Source organism: Pelodiscus sinensis, chromosome 4, assembly GCF_049634645.1.
Source record: "Pelodiscus sinensis isolate JC-2024 chromosome 4, ASM4963464v1, whole genome shotgun sequence".
In the NCBI taxonomy this organism is placed as follows: Eukaryota; Metazoa; Chordata; order Testudines; family Trionychidae; genus Pelodiscus; species Pelodiscus sinensis.
The window spans coordinates 73134915-73155195 of NC_134714.1; the positions used below are offsets into that span (position 1 = coordinate 73134915).

Below are 20281 nucleotides of genomic sequence, written 5' to 3' on the forward strand. Positions count from 1 at the left end.
ACAGGTACAGATACAGACCTCACAGGTGCCTTCTCCCCTCCCTCCAGGGACTGCCAGACAGCCAGGCTGGGGAGGCGAGGTAATTGTGTAGGGTTCTGCTGGAGGGAATTACTCCAGTCCTGCCACACTGGAGGATGTTGGACTCGGTGAGGAAAGATGTGGTGTTTTCATCCCCTGTGACATTTTATCTTCCTCATCACTGGAGACTGGAGGAGCTGAGTCAGCTGGTGTTGTGGGTAGGCTAAATTGTGTGGCAGTAGGAGTGCCGTTATTGCCGAAAAGAGGTGTACCAAGTGTCAAGGTTACCAGCAAGTCTGTGTGGCTGGTGCAATGCTGCAGTGCTGGAAAGATCATTACCAGCGTAGGTGGAAAAAAAACGCTGAGCAACCAGCTGTGCACCGACAGTGCTGAATGCTTGCTAGTATGCAGGGGTGCAGTAGGTGGTGGCATTGAGTTGTTTGATGCTGAGGTTTTCTGCATCTTTGCTGGTGCCAACAGAAGTGTCTTACTTTTGGTATGCATGCCTGCCTTAGAGCTCGCTCGTACAGGGTCTTTTGTTCCTCAGGATGTAACTAGGGATGATCTTTTAGTTTATTTTTTTGGCGCTGGAGAGAGCTTTTTTGAAGGTGAGTTACTCAGAGAGGTGTGAGAGAGCTACCTGGAGACCACAGTAGGAGCAAGGTCTCTTGAGCTCAACTTGAAGCTGCTGTTGGAGAGGGTTGCTGTGTCATTGTATATTCTGGGTCTGAAGCCAAGTGGATAGATTTCTCCATGAGGAGCAACCTCAGTTGCAACTCTTCAGCCTTTCTGGTTCTTTTTGCAGTGGGGGCACTTTTGAGGTATGTGTGCCTGACTTACACAGTGGATACACTGAGAATGTCTGTTGGAGACCAGGTTGGAAAGTCTGTACATTAGACAATGTTTAAAGCCCAGGGAACTAGGCATGGCTGGGAGGCCAGAATAGCAGTTTAAGCAGGGAATGGATTTTTTTTAAAGGGGAGGGGGGAGAAGAAAGTTGTCTGAATGGGAAAACTAATACTAAGAAGGTAATGGTAACAGGTAAAAGAAGACTCTGAGAGCACTGCTGAATTCCGACCAAAGCCAAAGGCAGTAGAGAAGGAACTAAGGGGATGGTTGGCTGCGCATGTGAGATAGCAGCTCTATATGGCAAATGCTGGTCATCCTGTATGTGCAGTCCGCGATCACAAATCTCTGCTTAGAGGCGCAGGGGTAACAGCCATCTAAAATGGAGTACCCACAGGGACATTCCTTGAAGAAGAGGGCAGTTGCCTGCACTTATAAACCCTGCTTTGTTTCTTATATAGATCTTGTTGCAGTGGTGGATCCAAGAGGAGGATGGGCTGTTGAGATCTAAAGTACTTTCTTGAAGGTGCTGGAGCAGAGGCCCAGGGACTAAGGAGTGGCCCTAGAATCCCTCAGGCCTTGGATTTATGTATTCATCTGTTCTGAGAAGAGTGAATTTCCCTTAAAAGCAAGATTCTGAATGGACTGTTGAACCTCTGGTGGTAAGCCTGAAGACTGGAGCTAAAAGTACCTTCACATGACTACCACCAATGACATAGTTCTAGCAGTTGTATCAGCTGTATCCAGGGCAAATTGGAGGGGGCTATAGTCTTTCCTTCCTCCAGGTGAGCAGTGAATTCCTCTCTAGACTCCTGAGGGGAGCAAGTCCTTGAATTTAGACACTTGAGTCTCAGATGCTTAGGGGAGCTGACAGTGACACCAGGCCCCTGAGCAAGGTATGTGTGTGTGTGAAGGGGGAGGGGAGGGGGAGAGGGAGACACAGTTCCACACTACCAGAAGGGGCAGGTCTTCAGGCAGCCAACACCGCCCTCCTCAGCTCTTAGAACCGCCTGGAGTGCACCACGCAGCACTCCAGAGGTGAATCAAAGGGCCTGGAACTTGCGACTAGGAGTCTCAGGCCCTTTAGAATCACTGGGACCTGGGGCAGTTGCCCTCTTTTCACCACCATGTCGGCAGGCCTGCAGATGCTATAATCATACTACCCAAGTAATGTTTACTGGTTGGAGATGTGGACCTGTAATCCATCAGACCAATAATTTTTATACCAAATTGGTCCATTTTTGGAGGGGGGAGGGGGGGAACACCCTGTAGCCCTTGCCTGGTTTTTTTAGGGGAGTGTTGTTTTGGGTTTTTTTTTTTTTTTTTGGTAGGTTGCTGTGACCACAAGGGATCCACAAGGGCGGGTGGGAATATAGATACTAAAACCCTTTGGCAGAGGCAAAGTACTTTTTTGTCTGCTCTTTTGGAAGTGGGCTCAGGAAGGATGGAATCTGCCATAAGGATGTCTGACTAGACCCATAACAGACTCACAGGCTGTGTCTATACTGGCCACATAACCCGTAATAGCTATGGAAATGAGAGAAGTCAGAATAGGGAAATGCGCGGGGGATTTAAATATCCCCCGCGGGATTTAAATAAACATGGCCGCCGCTTTTTTCCGGCTTGGGGGAAAAGCCGGAAAAGAGCGTCCAGACTGGCGCGATCCTCCGGAATAAAGCCCTATTCCGGAGGATCTCTTATTCCTACTTGCAAGGTTGGTGGCATTACCAGAAAGTGCCATCAGGTTTCCAGCTGCAGTGAATGCCTTTGAGATGAATAGCACCATGAACTCCCTTGCACTAAGATTTTCCCCTCCCCAAGTGTCAGTGATTGGTCTTGCACCAGACTCAATGGCACCTGTAAGCATGGAAAAGTTGATGCTGCTGCTTGTGGGGCAGAGGCAAAGGAGTGGGCTGATTCAGGTCACACACCACTGCATTCCATGTATTTGTCCTTTCTTGGAGCTGGGGAACAACTTATCTTTGACCATAGCCTTTTGTGATTCTTCCTTGGCACTAATAAAGGGGAACAATGCCGAGAGACACATGCTGCCAGAGATGAACTCCGCAATGATGCTGAGGAACTCAGTGACAAGTCTGATTGTCTTGGCTCAATGTCTAGCTTCCCTGCCCTTCTTCATATGAGGCCTGAATAGTGGCAGACATAGCAATGGTTTCGCATGTGAGCTTCCACCAGATACTTCAGACAGCTGGAATGTGGGTCGCTCACTGGCACAGGCATGCCACTAAAAGTACAGAGTATGAAGCACCGTATTGAGGAAACTGAGGCATGCACAGGCATCACAAAAATATTACAGAAAATTCCCAACTTATCACAACAGTACTTTGTGTCCATTGAAAATAATGGGTGGGTACATATCTGATTAATGAGTGTCTATGTGATTGATAGGGTGGCCACAGAGGAGAGCAGCATTGTGATGTGAGGACCACAGGAGCAGGATGGGGAGGGGAGAAGACAATGCTGCATTTGTTACAGTTGGTGCTCGTTTTCCAGTTTTCTCTAACTAGAAATACAGAAAAAAAACTCTTTTTAAAATGAAGTCTCCAATTCTGAAGAATCCAGTCAACAACAAATAGTTCGAATAATTAACATTGTGTTGTTGGTAGAAATAGGTATAATAAATATTGCCAGGAAATAAAAAATGATCACATTATACAAAATAAAAAGTAGCTTATCCTTTAGATTATGCTAGACTCTACATAGGAATCAATTTGCTAGAAAGATTAAAAAAACCTCTTAAAGGGTGTATCTGAATTACAGTTCAAACCAATTAACAGGTTTACTTCTAAGTTATTTGAAAATTAAATCTGTATTGTTAGTGCTGTAAATTAGGTGTAAATACAGATACACTACATTAAACATATACACTAAAAATAATCTTTGTGTGTGAAACTTTTGCTACTTTTTCTCCAAAACTACTATTTTTTGTAAAACAGCCTTGCAAATACCAAAGCATATAAATCTTTATTTAAATAAACTCTAAACTTCAAAAAGCAAAACAGGAGATGAGTGATAAACAAGTTGTAAGCTGACCCAAAATGAAAAGCAGGGATTCTTTGAGAAAGTACACAAAGAATTACTAACATATTTGAAAGGTAAACAGGCTGTTTTAGGAAAATAAAGACGCAAACAACAAAAACAAAACAATGTTTGGTTTGAGAATTGACAAACAAATCCCAAAAGAGAGTTCTAAATCCCACATGATTGGTAGTATTCAGTATTTGGACTGACAAATGTTAAAAACACTAGGAAGCAGAATCTCTGCTACTGTAAACTGTCATATACCCAATAACATCAGTGGACCCATAACACTTTACACTGAGGCTGTCTAGACTACATGGCTCCATCGATGGAGCCATGTAGATGAGGGCTGTAAGGCAAAGGCAAATGAAGCCGCGATTTAAATGATCGCGGCTTCATTTAAATTTACATGGCTGCCGCGCTGAGCCGACAAACAGCTGATCAGCAGTTTGTCCGCTCAGCGCGCTAGTCTGGACGCTCCCCTGCCGACATCAAAGCCCTTTGTCAGCAGCCCTGTTATTCCTCGTGGGATGAGGTTTACCGGGGCTGCCGACAAAGGGCTTTGATGTCGGCAGGGGAGCGTCCAGACTAGCGCGCTGAGCGGACAAACAGCTGATCAGCTGTTTGTCGGCTCAGCGCGGCAGCCATGTAAATTTAAATGAAGCTGTGATCATTTAAATCACGGCTTCATTTGCCTTTGCCAAAAAAACAAATCTACATGGCTCCGTCGACGGAGCCATGTAGTCTAGAGATACCCTGAATGTGTACCTCAGGGAGTGATCTGCCTCTCTGTAGCCTATACAATGACTTAGGTTTTAAGCCTAAGAATAGAGGAATATTGGAAACTAAATTTGCTAGTATGAGAAAGATAAGTTGGAGACAGAATAGAAAAGTAAGATTTAGCAAGGACATGACCCAGGGTTATTTTACCCATTATTCTTGGTTATAACTGATTTAAAGCAAGGTTCTCAGGATTGTTTTTGAGAATTGTGAATATTTATTATAATGCTATCTATATTAATAGTATGGGAAAGACAATGGTAAAGAGCCTATAAGAAAGTGGCTGAAATACAATTATGAGAAAGAGCAGTTTACTGTTAATTAATATTATAATGGCTTATAAAAGGAGTAGTTTTGCTAAACTGCAAGAGGGTACTGTTAGATTCCAAGATTATAAGGCGGTACTTCACTTGGTTGTCAGTGGACTGACCATACTTCAATATATTATTTAATTTTTTAAGCATAAGTATAATTGTAGTACCGTATAAGTTGCAACTGCATGATTGTTTGCTTAATTAATCATTTCTTTATAATAGTTCATTGAATAATTGGAAGCATCAATTAATGATCTTTTATGACTTACATTTTCTGTAATCAAGCTAGAGGATTGAACTGGAAAACTAAGTTGGGTTTTACTGCACCCTTATCTTTAATAACTTAATGCCAACTGAGAATATTTCAACATAAAGGTTATAAAAGATTCTCTCTCTTTCTTTTGTTGAGGCCACATTAAATAAAGGAATATAGCAGGCAAAAAGTAGGAGACATTTCCTATAAATCTTGATTATAAGGCACATTGCACAAAAGTTCTCTGGACAGCATATCCTAGTATCACATATCGTTCTTTCATACACTGAATATGTTCTGAAGCCAAGTGAAATATGCAATGTGCCTTAGGAATGTAAGTGAGTAGTCGAGTACTTGCTGCCTCTGTATAAGAATCAGTGAGGGAGAACAGGAGCCGGTTCTTAGAGGAGCCGTCTTAAAAGCTGGTTTCCCCAGCACCATATCCACAGTGCCTCCTGCCCCACCCCACTGCTACCTCTATCAGATTCTAAAAAAAAATTCTAAAAAAAAATTTAGTACGGTTATTTTAATGTAACTAAAAGGGACATAACAGTTCATAAGAAAAAGCTAATGGTCATTTCATACCTCTGTAACAAACTCGTTATTTTCAGTTCATGAGGTTCCTACATCCCAGAAGTATACCTTCCAACATGGGCCTTAATAACCTATGCTGAAATTTAAGACAGCATGACTTCATAAACTATTGTAATGGGGGGCGAGAGGGGAGGAGACAAAGAAAGGTTATATCAGGTTATAAAACCACCTCCTTTATTAGATTTAACTACAATTTTTTTAAACATTTTTCAGTAGTGTGATCTTGTTCTCAAGGGTGGAGTTTCAAGGGAGCAGGGGCACAGCAGCAAGGGGAAAGTACTTGGATTCTATGCATGCCTCTCACTCCTGGCTGGTGGAGGGGACAGAGGAGGAAATCACAGAATCTAAATACTTTCCCCTCACTCCCTTATCGTTAGGGGAACAGGAAGAAAAGCAAGCCACAGCCCTGGTGTGCATGGTTGCTGCCTCCCTACTCTCTTAAAACTCTTCCCATGCTTGTTCTTTATTGCTTGCACAAATTTCACATGTTCACTAAAATAATTATTTTTAGTATGTTGTTCCTTTTCCCCATCATCCTTTGTCTATTTATTTGCCTATCTTTAAATTGTGAATAACTCAGGACAGAGATAATGCCTGCTTTTTATTTGGATAAGACATAGCACATTGAGGGACTAATGGAAATAATCTGTAAAAATAACCAGAAAAAATGCCACTCTGTCTTCCATATTTAACACATGGCATATCAAGTTTTAGAAACTAAAAAAAGATACGTTGAAAAACATTTGTTAACCATTGTTCTTCAAGTTGTGTTGCTTATGTTTATTCCAATATGTGTGTGCACGCACTGCATGCACGACTATCAGAAGACTTTACCCAAGAGGTACCTGTTGGGTTGGCTGTAGCGCCTCCTGTATTGACATCTCATGGTATCGCATATATATCCCTGCTGACCTGACTCCTGCTTCAGTTCCTTCTTGCTGAAACAATCCACCAGAGGGGAGGCAGGTGGGACATGAGCAACATAGCTCGAAGAACAACTGTTACAAAGGTAAGAAATCATTCTTTGGTTAAGCGATTGCTCATGTTCATTCCAATATGTGACTTACTAGCAGTTTGTACAGAGGAGGGAGTCAGACCTTGACTCGTTGCTGAGTTCGATAAAGCTCTGCCAACTGCTATATCATCCTGGGAGTGCTGGGTGAGGGCATAATGAGTTGTGAAGGTGTGTACTGAAGACCACATACTTGCAGATGTCTTGAATTGGGACTTGCACCAGAAAGGCCACTGATGATGCTTGTTCCTGAGTGGAATGGGCTGCGATAGGCAGGGCTGGCACCTTAGCAAAGTCATAGCAGTTTGATACATATAGTGATCCAGAATGAGAGGTGCTGTGATGTAATCAGGATGCCCTTCATGTGGTCCGCAATAGAAATAAAAACTGTGTCAACTGCCGGAATGGTTTAGTACACTCCAGATAAAAAGCAAGGTCACACCTGACATCTAAGGAGTGCAGTGCCCTTTCACTGTCCATGGCATGCAGCTTTGGGAAGAACACAGGGAGAAAAATATCCCGGTTGACATGGAAAAGTGACACTACCTTGGGCAGAAAGGTAGGATGGGGTCAAAGCTGCACCTTGTCCTTATAAATTCAGATCCCAAGGGGACAAAGGCTGTCGTAGAGCTGGTCCCAACTCTTAAAGAAGTCACTCACTATTGGGTCCCCATAGAAGGACGTTGGTCCTGACCCCAGGCGGAAGGCAGAGATAGTGGCCAGGTGCACCTTAATGGACAAGATGGTCAAACCCTGCTGCTTGCTGCTTTAAGAAAGGAAGTAGTCAAGGAGAAGAAGCAAAATGCAGGACAATGTAGCACTTTAAAGACTAACAAGATGGTTTATTAGATGATGAGCTTTCGTGGGCCAGACCCACTTCCTCAGATCAAATAGTGGAAGAAAGTAGTCACAACCATATATACCAAAGGATACAATTAAAAAAATGAACAAATATGAAAAGGACAAATCACATTGCAGAACAGGAGGGGGATGCAGGGGGGGGGGGAAAGGAAGGAAGGTAAGTGTCTGCTCAAGGAGCAGAGGAACTGATGCCTGCTGAGGGGAGGAGGGGAGTGGATCCCCCAATAAGGCACCACAGAGAGAACCTCTTTCATTTAGCTAGATATGTCGCCCTGGTGGAAGGCTCGCAACTACCCATTAGAAACTCCCTGACCATCTCCAAACACTGGAGCTCAAAGGCAGTTCAGAAATGAAGCATCCACGTTGTGAGGTGGAGGGACTCTAAGTTTGGGTGGCATAGCCTGCTGAACTCCTGGATCAGCAGATCTTGCACCAGGTGTAGCATTATGGGCCTGGACACTGGAAGGGACAGGCGCATGGTGAACCAATGCTGCCTTGGCCATGCTGGTGCAATCAGAATGATGCCAGCCATACCTGATGTGGGCACAGAGGGAGATGGGCATATCTAAGAAAGTACATGCACAAGTCATATGCCCAGGAACCTCATTCAGTTCTGCTCCATCGTGAGTGGGTACCTCTGCAGTTCTGAGATGAGGTTCACCGTGGTCTAAAAACAGGATGCACTTTGTATAGACTCGAGGTGCTGTGGCTAGACCAAATAGCAACACCAAGAACTGGTAATGCCTGCCCGCCATGAGTAAATGCAGGAACTGTTTGTGTTCCAGGAGAATGGCAATGTGAAAGTGGATGTCCTTGAGATCGAGGGCATCGTACTAGTCCCCTGGATCCAGGGAAAGGCTAATGGAGGCCAGGGAGACCATATGGAACCAAAGTTTTCTTCTGAAGATGCGTTAAGTTCCTGAGGTCCAGGATAGGGCACAGACCCCTTTGGCCTTAGGAATAAGGAAGTACCAGGAATATAATCCTCTGCCTCTGAACTACTGAGGAACCTCCTCTATCACACCTAGTGACAGGAGTGCTGTCACGGTTCCCCCCCCTCTCCGCCCAAGCTCGTGTCGGGTCCCCGCTCCCTAGTTTTGGCCCCGCTCCCTAGTTTTGCTCTGGGCTTGTACCCTAAAGGGGGTTAGGTATTGGTCTACGCCAATGCATTTGGGAGAGACCAACCTACCGCCCAGCAAGCCGCAAATTTCCCCACGGTTGTGAGAGAGTCACCCGAAGTCTGGGAAGGGGAGGTCTAGGTGCCTGTCGTGGGGTTACTCATGGCCCCTCCGGGTCTGTCAGGAATGTTGCTCAAGAGGGTGATGTCTTCGGCCGTCTCGTCTTCGAGCCCAGTGTGCGTCCTGGGGTCCGGACCAGTCTTCCCCTGGTGTCTCAGTCCTTTGTCCTTCGGTGCCCTCCCTGGCCGCCTCCGCCGATTCAGCGCCTCTGGCCGCCCTGCCGCGGTGCCTCCAGCCAGCCTCCGCTCACTCAGCGCCCGCGGCCACTCTCTCCGCTGCCTGGTACCCGCAGCTGCTTGCTGGGACACCCGGACCTGCCCCGTACTCCCAGCTGGTTCCGCCACCGCCCAAGATCTCCGCAGGCTTCCACCTGCCTCCAGCGTCTGCGGCCGCTTGCCGGGACGCCTGCGCTGGCCCCGCGCTCCCAGCCTCTTCTGCCCCTGACCAGCTGGTCTGGCTGCCTTTTAAACGCGGCGCGCAGACCTGGGTGCATGCGCCACATCGCCGGGGGAGCGAGCCGGTTTCCACTCCCTTCCCCCAGCTCTCGGGGTTGTCCGCAGGAGGACCCAGGGATGGGGGTACCCAGTCACAAGTGCCCATGAGAAGGGTCTCTGAAGATGGAAAGGAAGGGGGTTGGAAGGAAGAGAGGGAATGGAAGTAGAGAGTATCCCACTTCTACTGTGCTCAGGACGCACCTGTCTGAGGCGATCTGCAACCATGCATGGTAGAAGTGGGACAAACGGTTCCCAAAGGGCGGGACAGGATCTGGAACTGGTTCTGGTACTCTGTCCTCAAGCATACCCTCAAAATTGGGACTTAGGCCCCGGGGATTAGAAGTGCCCTAGTATTCCTTTGGTATATATGGTCAAGCCAATTCTCTTCCAGAATATGATCTGAGGAAGTGGGTCCTGCCCACGAAAACTCATCACCTATTAAACCATCTTGTTAGTTTTTCCTTTTGTTTTAGAACTGCCCTGGCATTGATTGGAAGAGGACTGAGGAGGTCCCCTCCTGTTATTGTGCCGATCCCTATGGCATCCTTGGTCTTGCTTGGGAGGACTAGGGAAAAACTGGTTAGGCTGCTGCAACCTAAAGTGTCTGTGTTGTGGGGCAGGCATATGGATCCTCAAGGATTTAAGGGTGACCCTGGAGTCCTTCAAACTGTGGAGATGCGAGTTCATTTTCTCCACAAATATGCCTGAGCCACCAAAGGACTCAGGTAGGAGGCCAGGCACCTCCAACTGTGAATTATGCCTCATGGCAATCCCCATAACCAGAGTACAGGCTGACGAGTCCACTGAATCCAGGGCCCCCTGCACTGCCATCTTAGACACTGTGCGTCCCTCCTGTACCTCTGCTGTAAATTCCTGTCTTGCCTACAAGGGCAGGACCTCCTGGAATTTTGAAAGAGCATTCCAGTAATTGAAGTTATATCAGCTAAGAAGCGCCTGTTGGTATAATACCCTGAGCTGGATGTCCCCAGTGGAATACACCTTACACCCAAACAGGTCTAGTACTTTAGCCTCCTTGTTTCTGGGGGTGGGTCTCAGCTGCCGCTGTGGTTCATAGCATCCACCACCAGAGATCCTGGCTAGGGGTGGGGAAGAGGCACCATAGCCCCATTGCTGCACAAAAGTATCACCTTCTCCATCCCCTTGGCCACGGGAGCAATGGATGCGGATATCTGCCACAAGACCTTGATGGTTGTCTGGATGGTCCTAATAACAGGAAGGGCGACCTTTGCTGAATCCACAGGCAACAGGACATACAAAATGGGGTCCGCCTCTTCCACTACCTCCTCTGCCTGGAAGCTAAGGTTTTGGGTCACCCACTGACAAAAGTGCTGGTGGGCACAAGAGTCCATTGAAGGTGGGGACAGGGACATGCCCACCACCACCTCATCTGAGGCAGATGGTCCTCCACCACTTCTCCCCCCTATAGCAAGTCCTGCTGGTTTGGTGCAGGTGAGAACACCATTGGAGTTCTCAATGGGCACCTGCCACTGAGGCTGCCAAGTCTGGGCTGGCCCAGACTGTGCCTCTGGCTCCAGAGGAGGGGGGTGGCATCAAAGCTGCCACCAACAGTGCTGCTCAGACTGACGGTGCCACCAGGACAGCCCTGGAAGATAGGACCTGTCCTTGGCTCTGGTGGTATGCCCAGAGAATCCGGAAGGGCCACTGAATGGGCACCTGCCACTGAGGCTGCCAAGTCTGGGCTGGCACCGGCAAAGAGTCTTAGTGCCGAGAACGGTTCCAAAAGTGGTGTTTGTACTGAGAACTGCAGGACATATAGGACAAAATTGACAGAAGGGTCACTAGCAGATGGTAGGGCTGCTCAACTGTCATCAAGGTCGGCGCCATAAACTCAATGAGGTACCGCACAGAACTCAAAGATGTCAGGTGTAGAGGGCAAGTCCGGGTCTTCCTTCACCACCACCACAGGCTCTGGAGAATCAACTGACACCGGACTTGAGGGCCCCTGTCCTTGGTGCCGGAGTGAACAGTGCTGGGGCCAACATGCCTGACTTGGCCATGCAGACAGCCTCCAAGTCCTAAGTTGGCCTCCTGGAGAGAGAGCATTCTTGGTTGGTTGTCTTCTTCTTAGGCACCAGTGAATGGGAATGGTGCCATTTCAATGAGATCATCTAATGCACAGTGAATTGGTACCAATAGACCTGGCACACCTCTTGACTCGGTGCTGAAGTATCCTGTACCAAGGCCAGCATGTTATGCACCGAGGGAGTGGAAGCTGTGTCATTGGGTCAAGTGCTGACTTCAGTAGCAGCAATTTACGTCTCTGACCTCTCTTGTATAGTATGGGGCTTGAAACTCCTGAAGATGTTACACCAATCTTGAAGATATTCTTCTCCAAAACATTGCAAACATTCAGCATGCAGGCCACCTGTAGTCATATGCTTCCTGCACTTAACACGTTGTTTAATCCTTGGGACTACTACATGCTCCATCTCACATGCAGAAACACTAGCTATCTAACTAATTGACAGCAAATCTACACAAAAAAGACAAGAAGTCAGAAGCTCCAACATCTGTCACTCGTGTAAAGAAGGAACGGAATCAGGGGTGAGGCCGGCAGGGATATATATGCAACACTGTGAGGCACACCACAGGGGGCGCTACAGTTGACCTAATGGGCACCACTAGGGAAAAGTCTTCCAATAATCGTGCTGGTGGCATGTGTACACCCATACAATTTAAAAACTTTTTCAAGTTTATTAATACTGATTTTTTAAATTTTCTGTTTAAACAGTAGTAAATATGGGGTAAAATTCTTATTTTTATATGAATCTTTCACTGCTGTGATAGAAACTATAATATGTAACATAATTAAGATAGTGTATTAGAATCAGGAAATGAAAACAACTTAAAATAGAAAACTGACCAAACTAATTTCACTGTCCATACTTAGTGAAATAAAAAAAAAGTATATGAAGGGTAAAAAGTAACTGAGTTTTAGAATCCTATCAACTGTAATAACTCTGAAATTCAGTAATGAAAGGAAATGATTTTTTTTGAATATATATATCTTCATAATTGCTTAAAATCGTTGCCCTCTACCCCCTGCCTTCTTCCCTCCCCTGCCTCTCCCCCATCCTGACCAAAACTGGTAGTAAGAAACAAAGGAATTTTTCATACATAAGACTGAGCTGGAGCTCTTATTTCTCCTTGAGAATCAGAATGAAGTCTCTTGTAGTTGCAGACAACAACGTGCTTGATCCTGCTTTTTGGCTATTCTGACACATATCTCCATGGATTTTTAAAAAATTGGTTGTGTAGCTAATTTTTCTGTCATGTCAAGTAATATGAAGTGTTTTTTATAGGATGCCAGCAAGCTCTAAAATTAGACTCAACATGAACATTTCTTACCTGTGACCCTTTCTTGCTGCCTGGCAGGTTAATTATGAGAGTTTTTCCTCTGATTCCACATACAGGTCTGAAAAGAAAGAGAAACAGAGGTAAATATATACAAGTGTGTCTTTAATGGGAAAACCCCAGCAGGAAAGGGAACTTATAACTAGTCACCACTGCTTGTCAGTTTGCACGCTCTCAAAATGCCTGGTTGTCACATTCTGATGGAAGGGTTGAATTAGGTCAGGGGGCGAGAAGTGCTCATAAGAAACATTACCAGATGCAGCATTAGGTAAGGTAGCCAATCAAATTTCCACATTTAATCACTGTAATATAAAGACACTGATTGGGCTATAGCCCTATCTGGCATAAATCTGCATAGTACAATTAACTTTACTGTTTGTCTACATCAAATAAGGATCTGGCCCACTTGGTATTTGCTCAACCTCTTTGGTTTGTGTACAACCTGAGTAATAGTGCCAGAAAATTATTTTTACTAGGAGCTAAATATAAAAATAGGTCACTCCAACTTCCACTTGTCCTACTGTATTTTTATTACAGCATAAGAAAATAACAAAAGGAAGTAATAATTCTCATATTCAAAAATGTAATCAGGATGCCAGGTAATACAGCAACCTGGATAGAATGGTATCATATTTCAAACCTAAAGGGCAATTTTCAACTCTTATTCTTCCCATGAGTCTGCCTTGCACTCCCCAGAGGTGCATACTGCAGTGAAAAGGCCAAGATGAAGTGATAATTTGTAGCAGAGAATTTGAGATGAGAGTTTATCTCATCAGCATGCAAGATCAAAAAATGAATAATAATGCTATTGCCAAGCAGTTATGTAGATGACTTCACATTTTCAAAGAGCTTCACTACTTTAACCATTTATTCCTTCTAGCACAATAGGCTATACTATATCTCCATTTTACAGATGGGGAAAAAAGAGAAGAGTTTTTAAGTGATTTACAAAAAGACAAAGCAGGAGTTGGTTTCAGGACATTGGAATCAGCCCAGATACAGCTCTCAATCCAGTTACTCAGACAACATCTCTACTATACAATACAAAATATGATACATCTCATATATACTATGTTTATATTCCTAGGCCACATTGGGTATATCTTACACAGCATTCTAATCCTGGGTCTGTGGTACCAGCACTGTGGATTTGGTATTTTCAAGCCCATGCTTAAGAATTCACACTGCATTTTAAAATCTGGGTTTATAATTGCTGGATCTGAGTCTCACAATTGTGCTAATGCATTTATAGTGCACTATGCAGACCTTCTGACTTGCATCTGCAACTGCAGCAGCCACGGACAGGCGATTCTCACCTGGCCCAAGCTGCTGCGATGAGAGAGGGCTGGGATTGTCCTCACCCCTAGGAAGCCTGAATACTCCACCCTTCATCCTCAGCCCCACCACACAACAATGATTTAAATGAAGAGAAACAAAACTTATTTGGGTTAAGGACCCAAGCAATGTCAGGTAAACCTCCTAGTATTCTCTAATTTTAGATTATATTGTTTACAAATTACATTTATAATATTTCTTGATGTGCAAAATATTATTTTTTCAGGTACACAGCAGGCTTGTGATTGGTCATATAAGCCATATAGTATTGTTTCTCTTTTCTAACTGAAAAATTGAATTTTGGTATAAATGCTTTCAAAAAGTAAATCTAAGTGGGTGTTCAATGGTGTGAACCTAAAATTCACTTTCTACAGAAATCCAAACTACAGGTTGAACCTCTCTAGATCAACATCCTTGGGACTCAATCAGTGCTGAATCAGAATTTGCAGAACCATGGGAGGTCAATATTGTCTAGCAGCATTGCGAACACTTCTACTGCTTACTGGGCTCCAGGAAGATACTTAGGGACAAAAAACAGCACAGAACACTGAGAACCAGGACTGGTGGCTGTAAATAAACTTTAATGGGATCATAGGAAACTTAGCCACAGCCATGATAAGTGAACATTCAGTTAACTAAAATCATGCTGGACTATGGATGTTGCCGTATCAGAGTGTGCCATAGTAGAGCAAAATTATTTTGCAAGAAAGACTGCAGAAAACAAAGACAAAAGAACATGAAAATAGCAAAAGCCAACTCGTAAAAAAAATAGTAGGTGAATTTTACTGACTGACTGGAAGACTTACCCAGTGTTGCCCAGGTCCTGTAAGGCAGGGGGCTGGTGGTGGTGGTGGTGAGGGGAGGCAGGAGTCAGGGCAGGTCCTTGGGAATGTGGGAAGCTCAGGGCAGGAAGCTGAGGGTTTGGAGGGTGTGGGAGTCAGAGATGGGGGATGAGGATGGGCGCAAAGCAGGGGTGTGTGAAGAAGTCAGGGCAGGGGGGTTGGAAGAAGGGGGAGCTCAAAGGAGGGAGTGAGGAGCTCAGGACAGGGGTAGAGGGATGGCCACGAGCTTCTCTCTGGTAGTGGTGGGGAGGCAGGAGCATGCACCCCACCTGCTGGCTTCTTCTCTGAGCACACTCTGCCTACAGGCTTGTCTCCAGGGCAGAAGGAGTGGGTCTTGGGCTAGGCAGCCCTCAGTGCCACCCGTAGAGCACTGTGTGGTGCTCCAGCAGCAATTTAAATGGCCTGAGGCTCTGGCTGCTGCAGTAGCAGCAACGGTGGCCAGGAGCTCTGGGCCTTCTTGTATCACTGGGCGCTGGGGCAGTTTAGCCGCCCCCTTCAGAGGCCTTGTCCTTATATAATCACTACTGTAATTCTGAATCAGGATAGCTCTTATGTGTTGTTCTGAATATGGATATTTTCTTGAATCAGGGCCAAAAGGAGGAGTTTGCCTGCTCTTTTTAGTAAAATATATTTTTAAGAATACAATTGTTAGATGCTGCCATGGAGTGAGAAGAGTACCTCCCAATCTGATACAGAGAACTGAACACATTTTAAGAAAAAATTCTGTGTGTTGTGGGAGTTAGTACACACAGATGTAAGTAAGGCGTCAAATTACAAGTAAATGAAAAGGCAAACCACAGAAAAAGAGGAAGGGAAAAATGTGTTTCTTGCTGGGAAATTACTGAACTTTTAGATTCTAGGACCATATCTGGTTTGTAAGGGAAGGAATTTTGTAAGGGAGGGAATTTCCCCGGCTTTCTTCCTACATAAATAATTCACAGTCTTAATGGTACTTAGAGATTGTACTGCATTTTTCTGGCAGGATTACAAATTTCCTAGTGACAGATGTCAAAATATTCAGCATTAAAGGTCACAGAGGCTTTTCAAAGTCTAAAAATGACCCTTTCATATCACTGATAACTTGAGCCACAGAGAACACAAGTCTTGCCTTCAAATGTGAAGTTCAAATGTGTTGTTTCTTACCATCTCTGTAATACCTCTTGAATTAGCATATTTCAAGTACAATGATTGCTCAGTTTAGAAATTTCTTGCAAGGGAACTGAGTTACTAGATACCTTGCAAAGATGAAAATGCCAAATTGTGCACTTGACAATGTGAACTGCATGTTCAATAACTAGAGATGATTATGTTTCCTCCCTTGTCCCTTTTTCCTCCCTGGTCTGTCACAGGAAATGGCACTGCATGAAAAATGAAGATTACATTGTGCATTTAAAATTACAGCATTGCCAACTCCTGCATTTTTTCATGCGTAACATGGATGGGACTGGAACAACAACAGTAGAAACCACAACTTAACTGTGGGCGCTCTGTTAATCAGCTGGGCAGCACTAGAATCTCTCCTAAGCAACAGCCCAAGTGCTCCACTTAAGACTGGAGTGAAGCCAGTCTTAAAGTAAGCGAGAAAATCCAGATCTCCTTGAGCAGTGATTCTCAACCTGCTGCCCAATCACATTTGTGGTCCATATGACCTCAGGGTCATAAAGGTTGTATATATATATTATGTGGATGCAGCTCACAATACATAGAGAACTGCATAAATAGCCTATAGTGATAAATTGGTTGAGAACCAATGAACTATAGAATACGAGTACTCTGATTGTCTGTGCCACCTGCTCACCTCTGAGGCAAAACACCAAATCAGAACAACTGCTCCTCATCCCCTGGATTTCTTCTCCTTCCTTCCCTTTCCTCCCCCTGAGCAGCCCAAAGCCATTTTCACAGCAAGGGAGAGGGGACAAGAGAGCTAAAGAGCCATATAGCTCAAGGAGGCTTTGTTCCCTCCTCTCTCCATTCCCTCCTACAAGCAATTGGGACAGGAGAGCTCCCCTGTTCCTTCCTGCTACCCCAACCCTAGGAAGGAGCAGAAAGGGAAGAAGCATATTTGAATATGCCCCTTTCAGCCTGGAATGGGAGGGGAAGGAGACACCACTGAAGACCCTCCAGGATAAAGAGACCCATGAGACACAGTGCAGGAGAGGCAGGGTTTGAACTGGTGCAAATGAAAAAGTTACAATTTACACTGCTTTGCAAGGGACAACATGTCCTTGCCTGTAATTTGATTAGTTTGCACGTGAAAAATTTGCTAGTTCAAAAGCATTACTGCTAGTTTATGCAACTATTTAAAATTCATGCCATATGTTGAGCCAGAACTTTTTGTTTTCATATATAATATTGGAAAGAGAGAAAGAAAGAGACAAAAAAATGTAGCTGCTACTGTTTGGTTAAAACTGGGCTTTTACAATAGAATTTTCTTATATTTACTTCCCCCGTGATATCTGTCTTCACTGTTAAGGAAGAGTTCCTGGTATCTTAGGAAGGGTCTACAACAGCAGTAGGTTTTAGAGGGCTTCCAAACAATAAGCTATACATCACAACCTGGCAAGGCCCGAGAGGGATACAATGTATATCAAAACTCCATATCATGTAGGAAATTTAAATTGTTGTAGTCTCATTCCTTTAGTGCGCATACATGTTTCTACAACCTCAATTTCATGATTCTTTAATTATTATTTAAATAATTTCAACATTAAAAGTCAGATGATCAACAATGCCAACCTTTCAAGTTCTAAAGCCGACTAAAGAAGCAGGCACCAAGAACTGTAGTGGACTGTATTGGTGAGAACTGGAACAGCATCCTTTAGCTTAAAGTTTAGGCTGCCAAGTGTCGCTTCTAGTTAGTGAAGCCAAAACTGGACATCTGCTCAGCCTGAAGTCCTGAGCTGCTCAAAACTTCTAGTGAGAGCGTGAAAAATGATTAAAAGTGCTCCAAAATTGCAGGACCACAAAAATATTGTGATAGTTGGCAACTTCGAAGCACACCAAATTTGTATGGATTCTTGGTTGTTTGGGGGTAATTTGTAAGTAATATCCCCTAATGAAGCACATTTGAACTGTAGCAGTAGGATACTTGCTACCTTCAGTTGCATGAGAAAATAGCAAATTGTCCCCCACACCCTATCCCCCAAAAGAGAGACACACTCAAGAGGAGATGCCCTGATACTTGGATTAGAATCTTCTAGTGATAGAGGAAAGGGATAGGTGAAGAAAAAAAAAAAACAGTCCCAGGGATGGATTAGAAGCTGTAGGGAAGGGAGAGACAAACCAGATGAGAGCCATGGAGGTCAGGGACTAGCTGGTGGAGAATGAGAACAAAAAAAACAGAAACAAAAAAATCATGGTGGGGAGAATTGTGATTGCTTGAGCAAAGAGACTGGGAGTAGGATGAGAAGTCAAGAGTAGTGGGGACTGGGAACAGTGTATGTATCTAGCCAATAATGCTTAGTGATTGGCTATTCTCAACTATAATCTAGACGTTAAGTATATCTTTTCCCCAGCTAAATTACTGACAAGCACAGGAGATCTATAGCCGCAACACAACACATGCTTATGGCACCATTGATACTGACACTGGTGACTGAGCCTCAATGTGTGGCAGTACAGAGGTGGAGGCTGAGTCCCAGCGCAAAACAGCAGATGTCAATCTCAGTGGTTTTGTGGACAGTAACAGAGTTGATGGTACCAGGGAACATGAATCCAGAGCTCACACTCTATCTTTGATACCTAAGCAATTCTGAGAGAAGGCTTTGATCAGAGCTGACAATGGTTTGAGAACTTCTTGCTGGAAAAGGAGCTCTTTCTAGCGCCCTAAGCCCAAGCTAGAATTATGTCTATGTTGCTCTGTGCCAACCTTCCAAGATCAGAGGGAGGTATACAATACTGTTACTAAGACAGAAAATTCCTGTTGGAAGAGTTGAAGTAAAAATGGCCATAGACCCTTGGAGATAGCAGAATGGAAGATTCTAGACTAAAACAATGGGAAGAGCACACTGAATGGCAAGGGGCTTCAAGACTAAATCCTTGATTTGGAAGGAGAGAGATGAGGGTTCTGAGCCACTGAGGTGATGACTGGAGGCCTGATACCCACAGGGATGCCCTTCAGCAAACCACGGAGGGGACTAACCCTAGAACTGACACAAGGCATCTGAAATTGGGCACCTTTATGTTAAAAGAACAGGGTGTGGGTTTTTTCTGTAAAGCAATATTAACAGAAAACTGTAGATGAATTTCAGGGGGGAAACTCTGCAAAATCTAATATGACTACAAGTAATATGATCTCAGCATAAAACATTTTATGAAAAATATTTTTGGATTTCAACATTCCTTATAGTGTGCTGGAGAACCAAACCCAATAATGGTAGGGCATGAGAATCAGAGAGTGAAACTGACTAGATCCAAAGTAAAATTAAATAGTTTCACAATCCAAGCAGAGCCAAAGAGAGAATACATCACATTATAGAAAATAACCTTGATTTTTAAAATTAACAGTCTTAACAATCCCATGTATCCTTAGTAATTTTAAACAAAGAATATAATTCCTATATTGACATTAGTCCAGGGGCTTGTAAAATTCAGTGCACAGTTTCAAATTTTTACTTTTAAAAATAAAAGCTAAGATTCTCATATAGTTTATGATTTCAGGAAAAAGAGATTAGTGAAAAACAAAACTGCAAGACTTGAAATAGAACATCAAGAGCTGCTAATAGTTTATTTAAATATGCAATTAAACAACTGAAGGTAGGCCTATAAAATGAGAAGCTTCAGTGGTAGACTTTTACACAGAAACAGCAAGTTACGCATGGATCTTCTACTTGGCAGCTTACTATGGTCCTCATGTATGGATATGGAAAAAAAAGAATTAATTCTACTAATCTTTTCCATGAGACAACTACAACATAATAATCATACCTTACATTTATATGGCAATTCAAAGTGTTCTAAACAGAAATAATTTTGTATGTTATGTAAATGCAGTCAAATCTAGGTGGACTACAGAAGCCACTTAACCATAACACAATAGCTTATAAAAGAACATAAAGAATAATACTACAGCCAGTTGGAATGAAACAGAATTATTTTGAATTAGCCAGAACATGAAGTTAATCAGTTATAGAAAAGTGCCATGTAATTATTTACAAAAATAATGAGCCTCTTGACTTCATGTCTTGTTCAAAAGATGGCATCTTAACAACACAGTGTTTCATAGAATAATGCTGGAGCTTTTGTGTAGCATTAACA

The 20281-nt window shown here is 44.0% G+C and overlaps 1 protein-coding gene across 18 annotated transcripts in view; it reads right to left on the reverse strand.

Annotated features, from left to right (window-relative positions):
* The window catches only part of GPHN (gephyrin), a 535888-nt gene that overhangs the window by 234228 nt on the left and 281379 nt on the right, over positions 1–20281 (reverse strand). For all 18 annotated transcript variants that reach the window (XM_075927415.1, XM_075927413.1, XM_075927409.1 and 15 more), the window contains one exon: positions 12843–12909. In XM_075927415.1, the coding sequence (XP_075783530.1) occupies positions 12843–12909 (67 nt within the window). The remainder of the gene's footprint in view (positions 1–12842; positions 12910–20281) is intronic.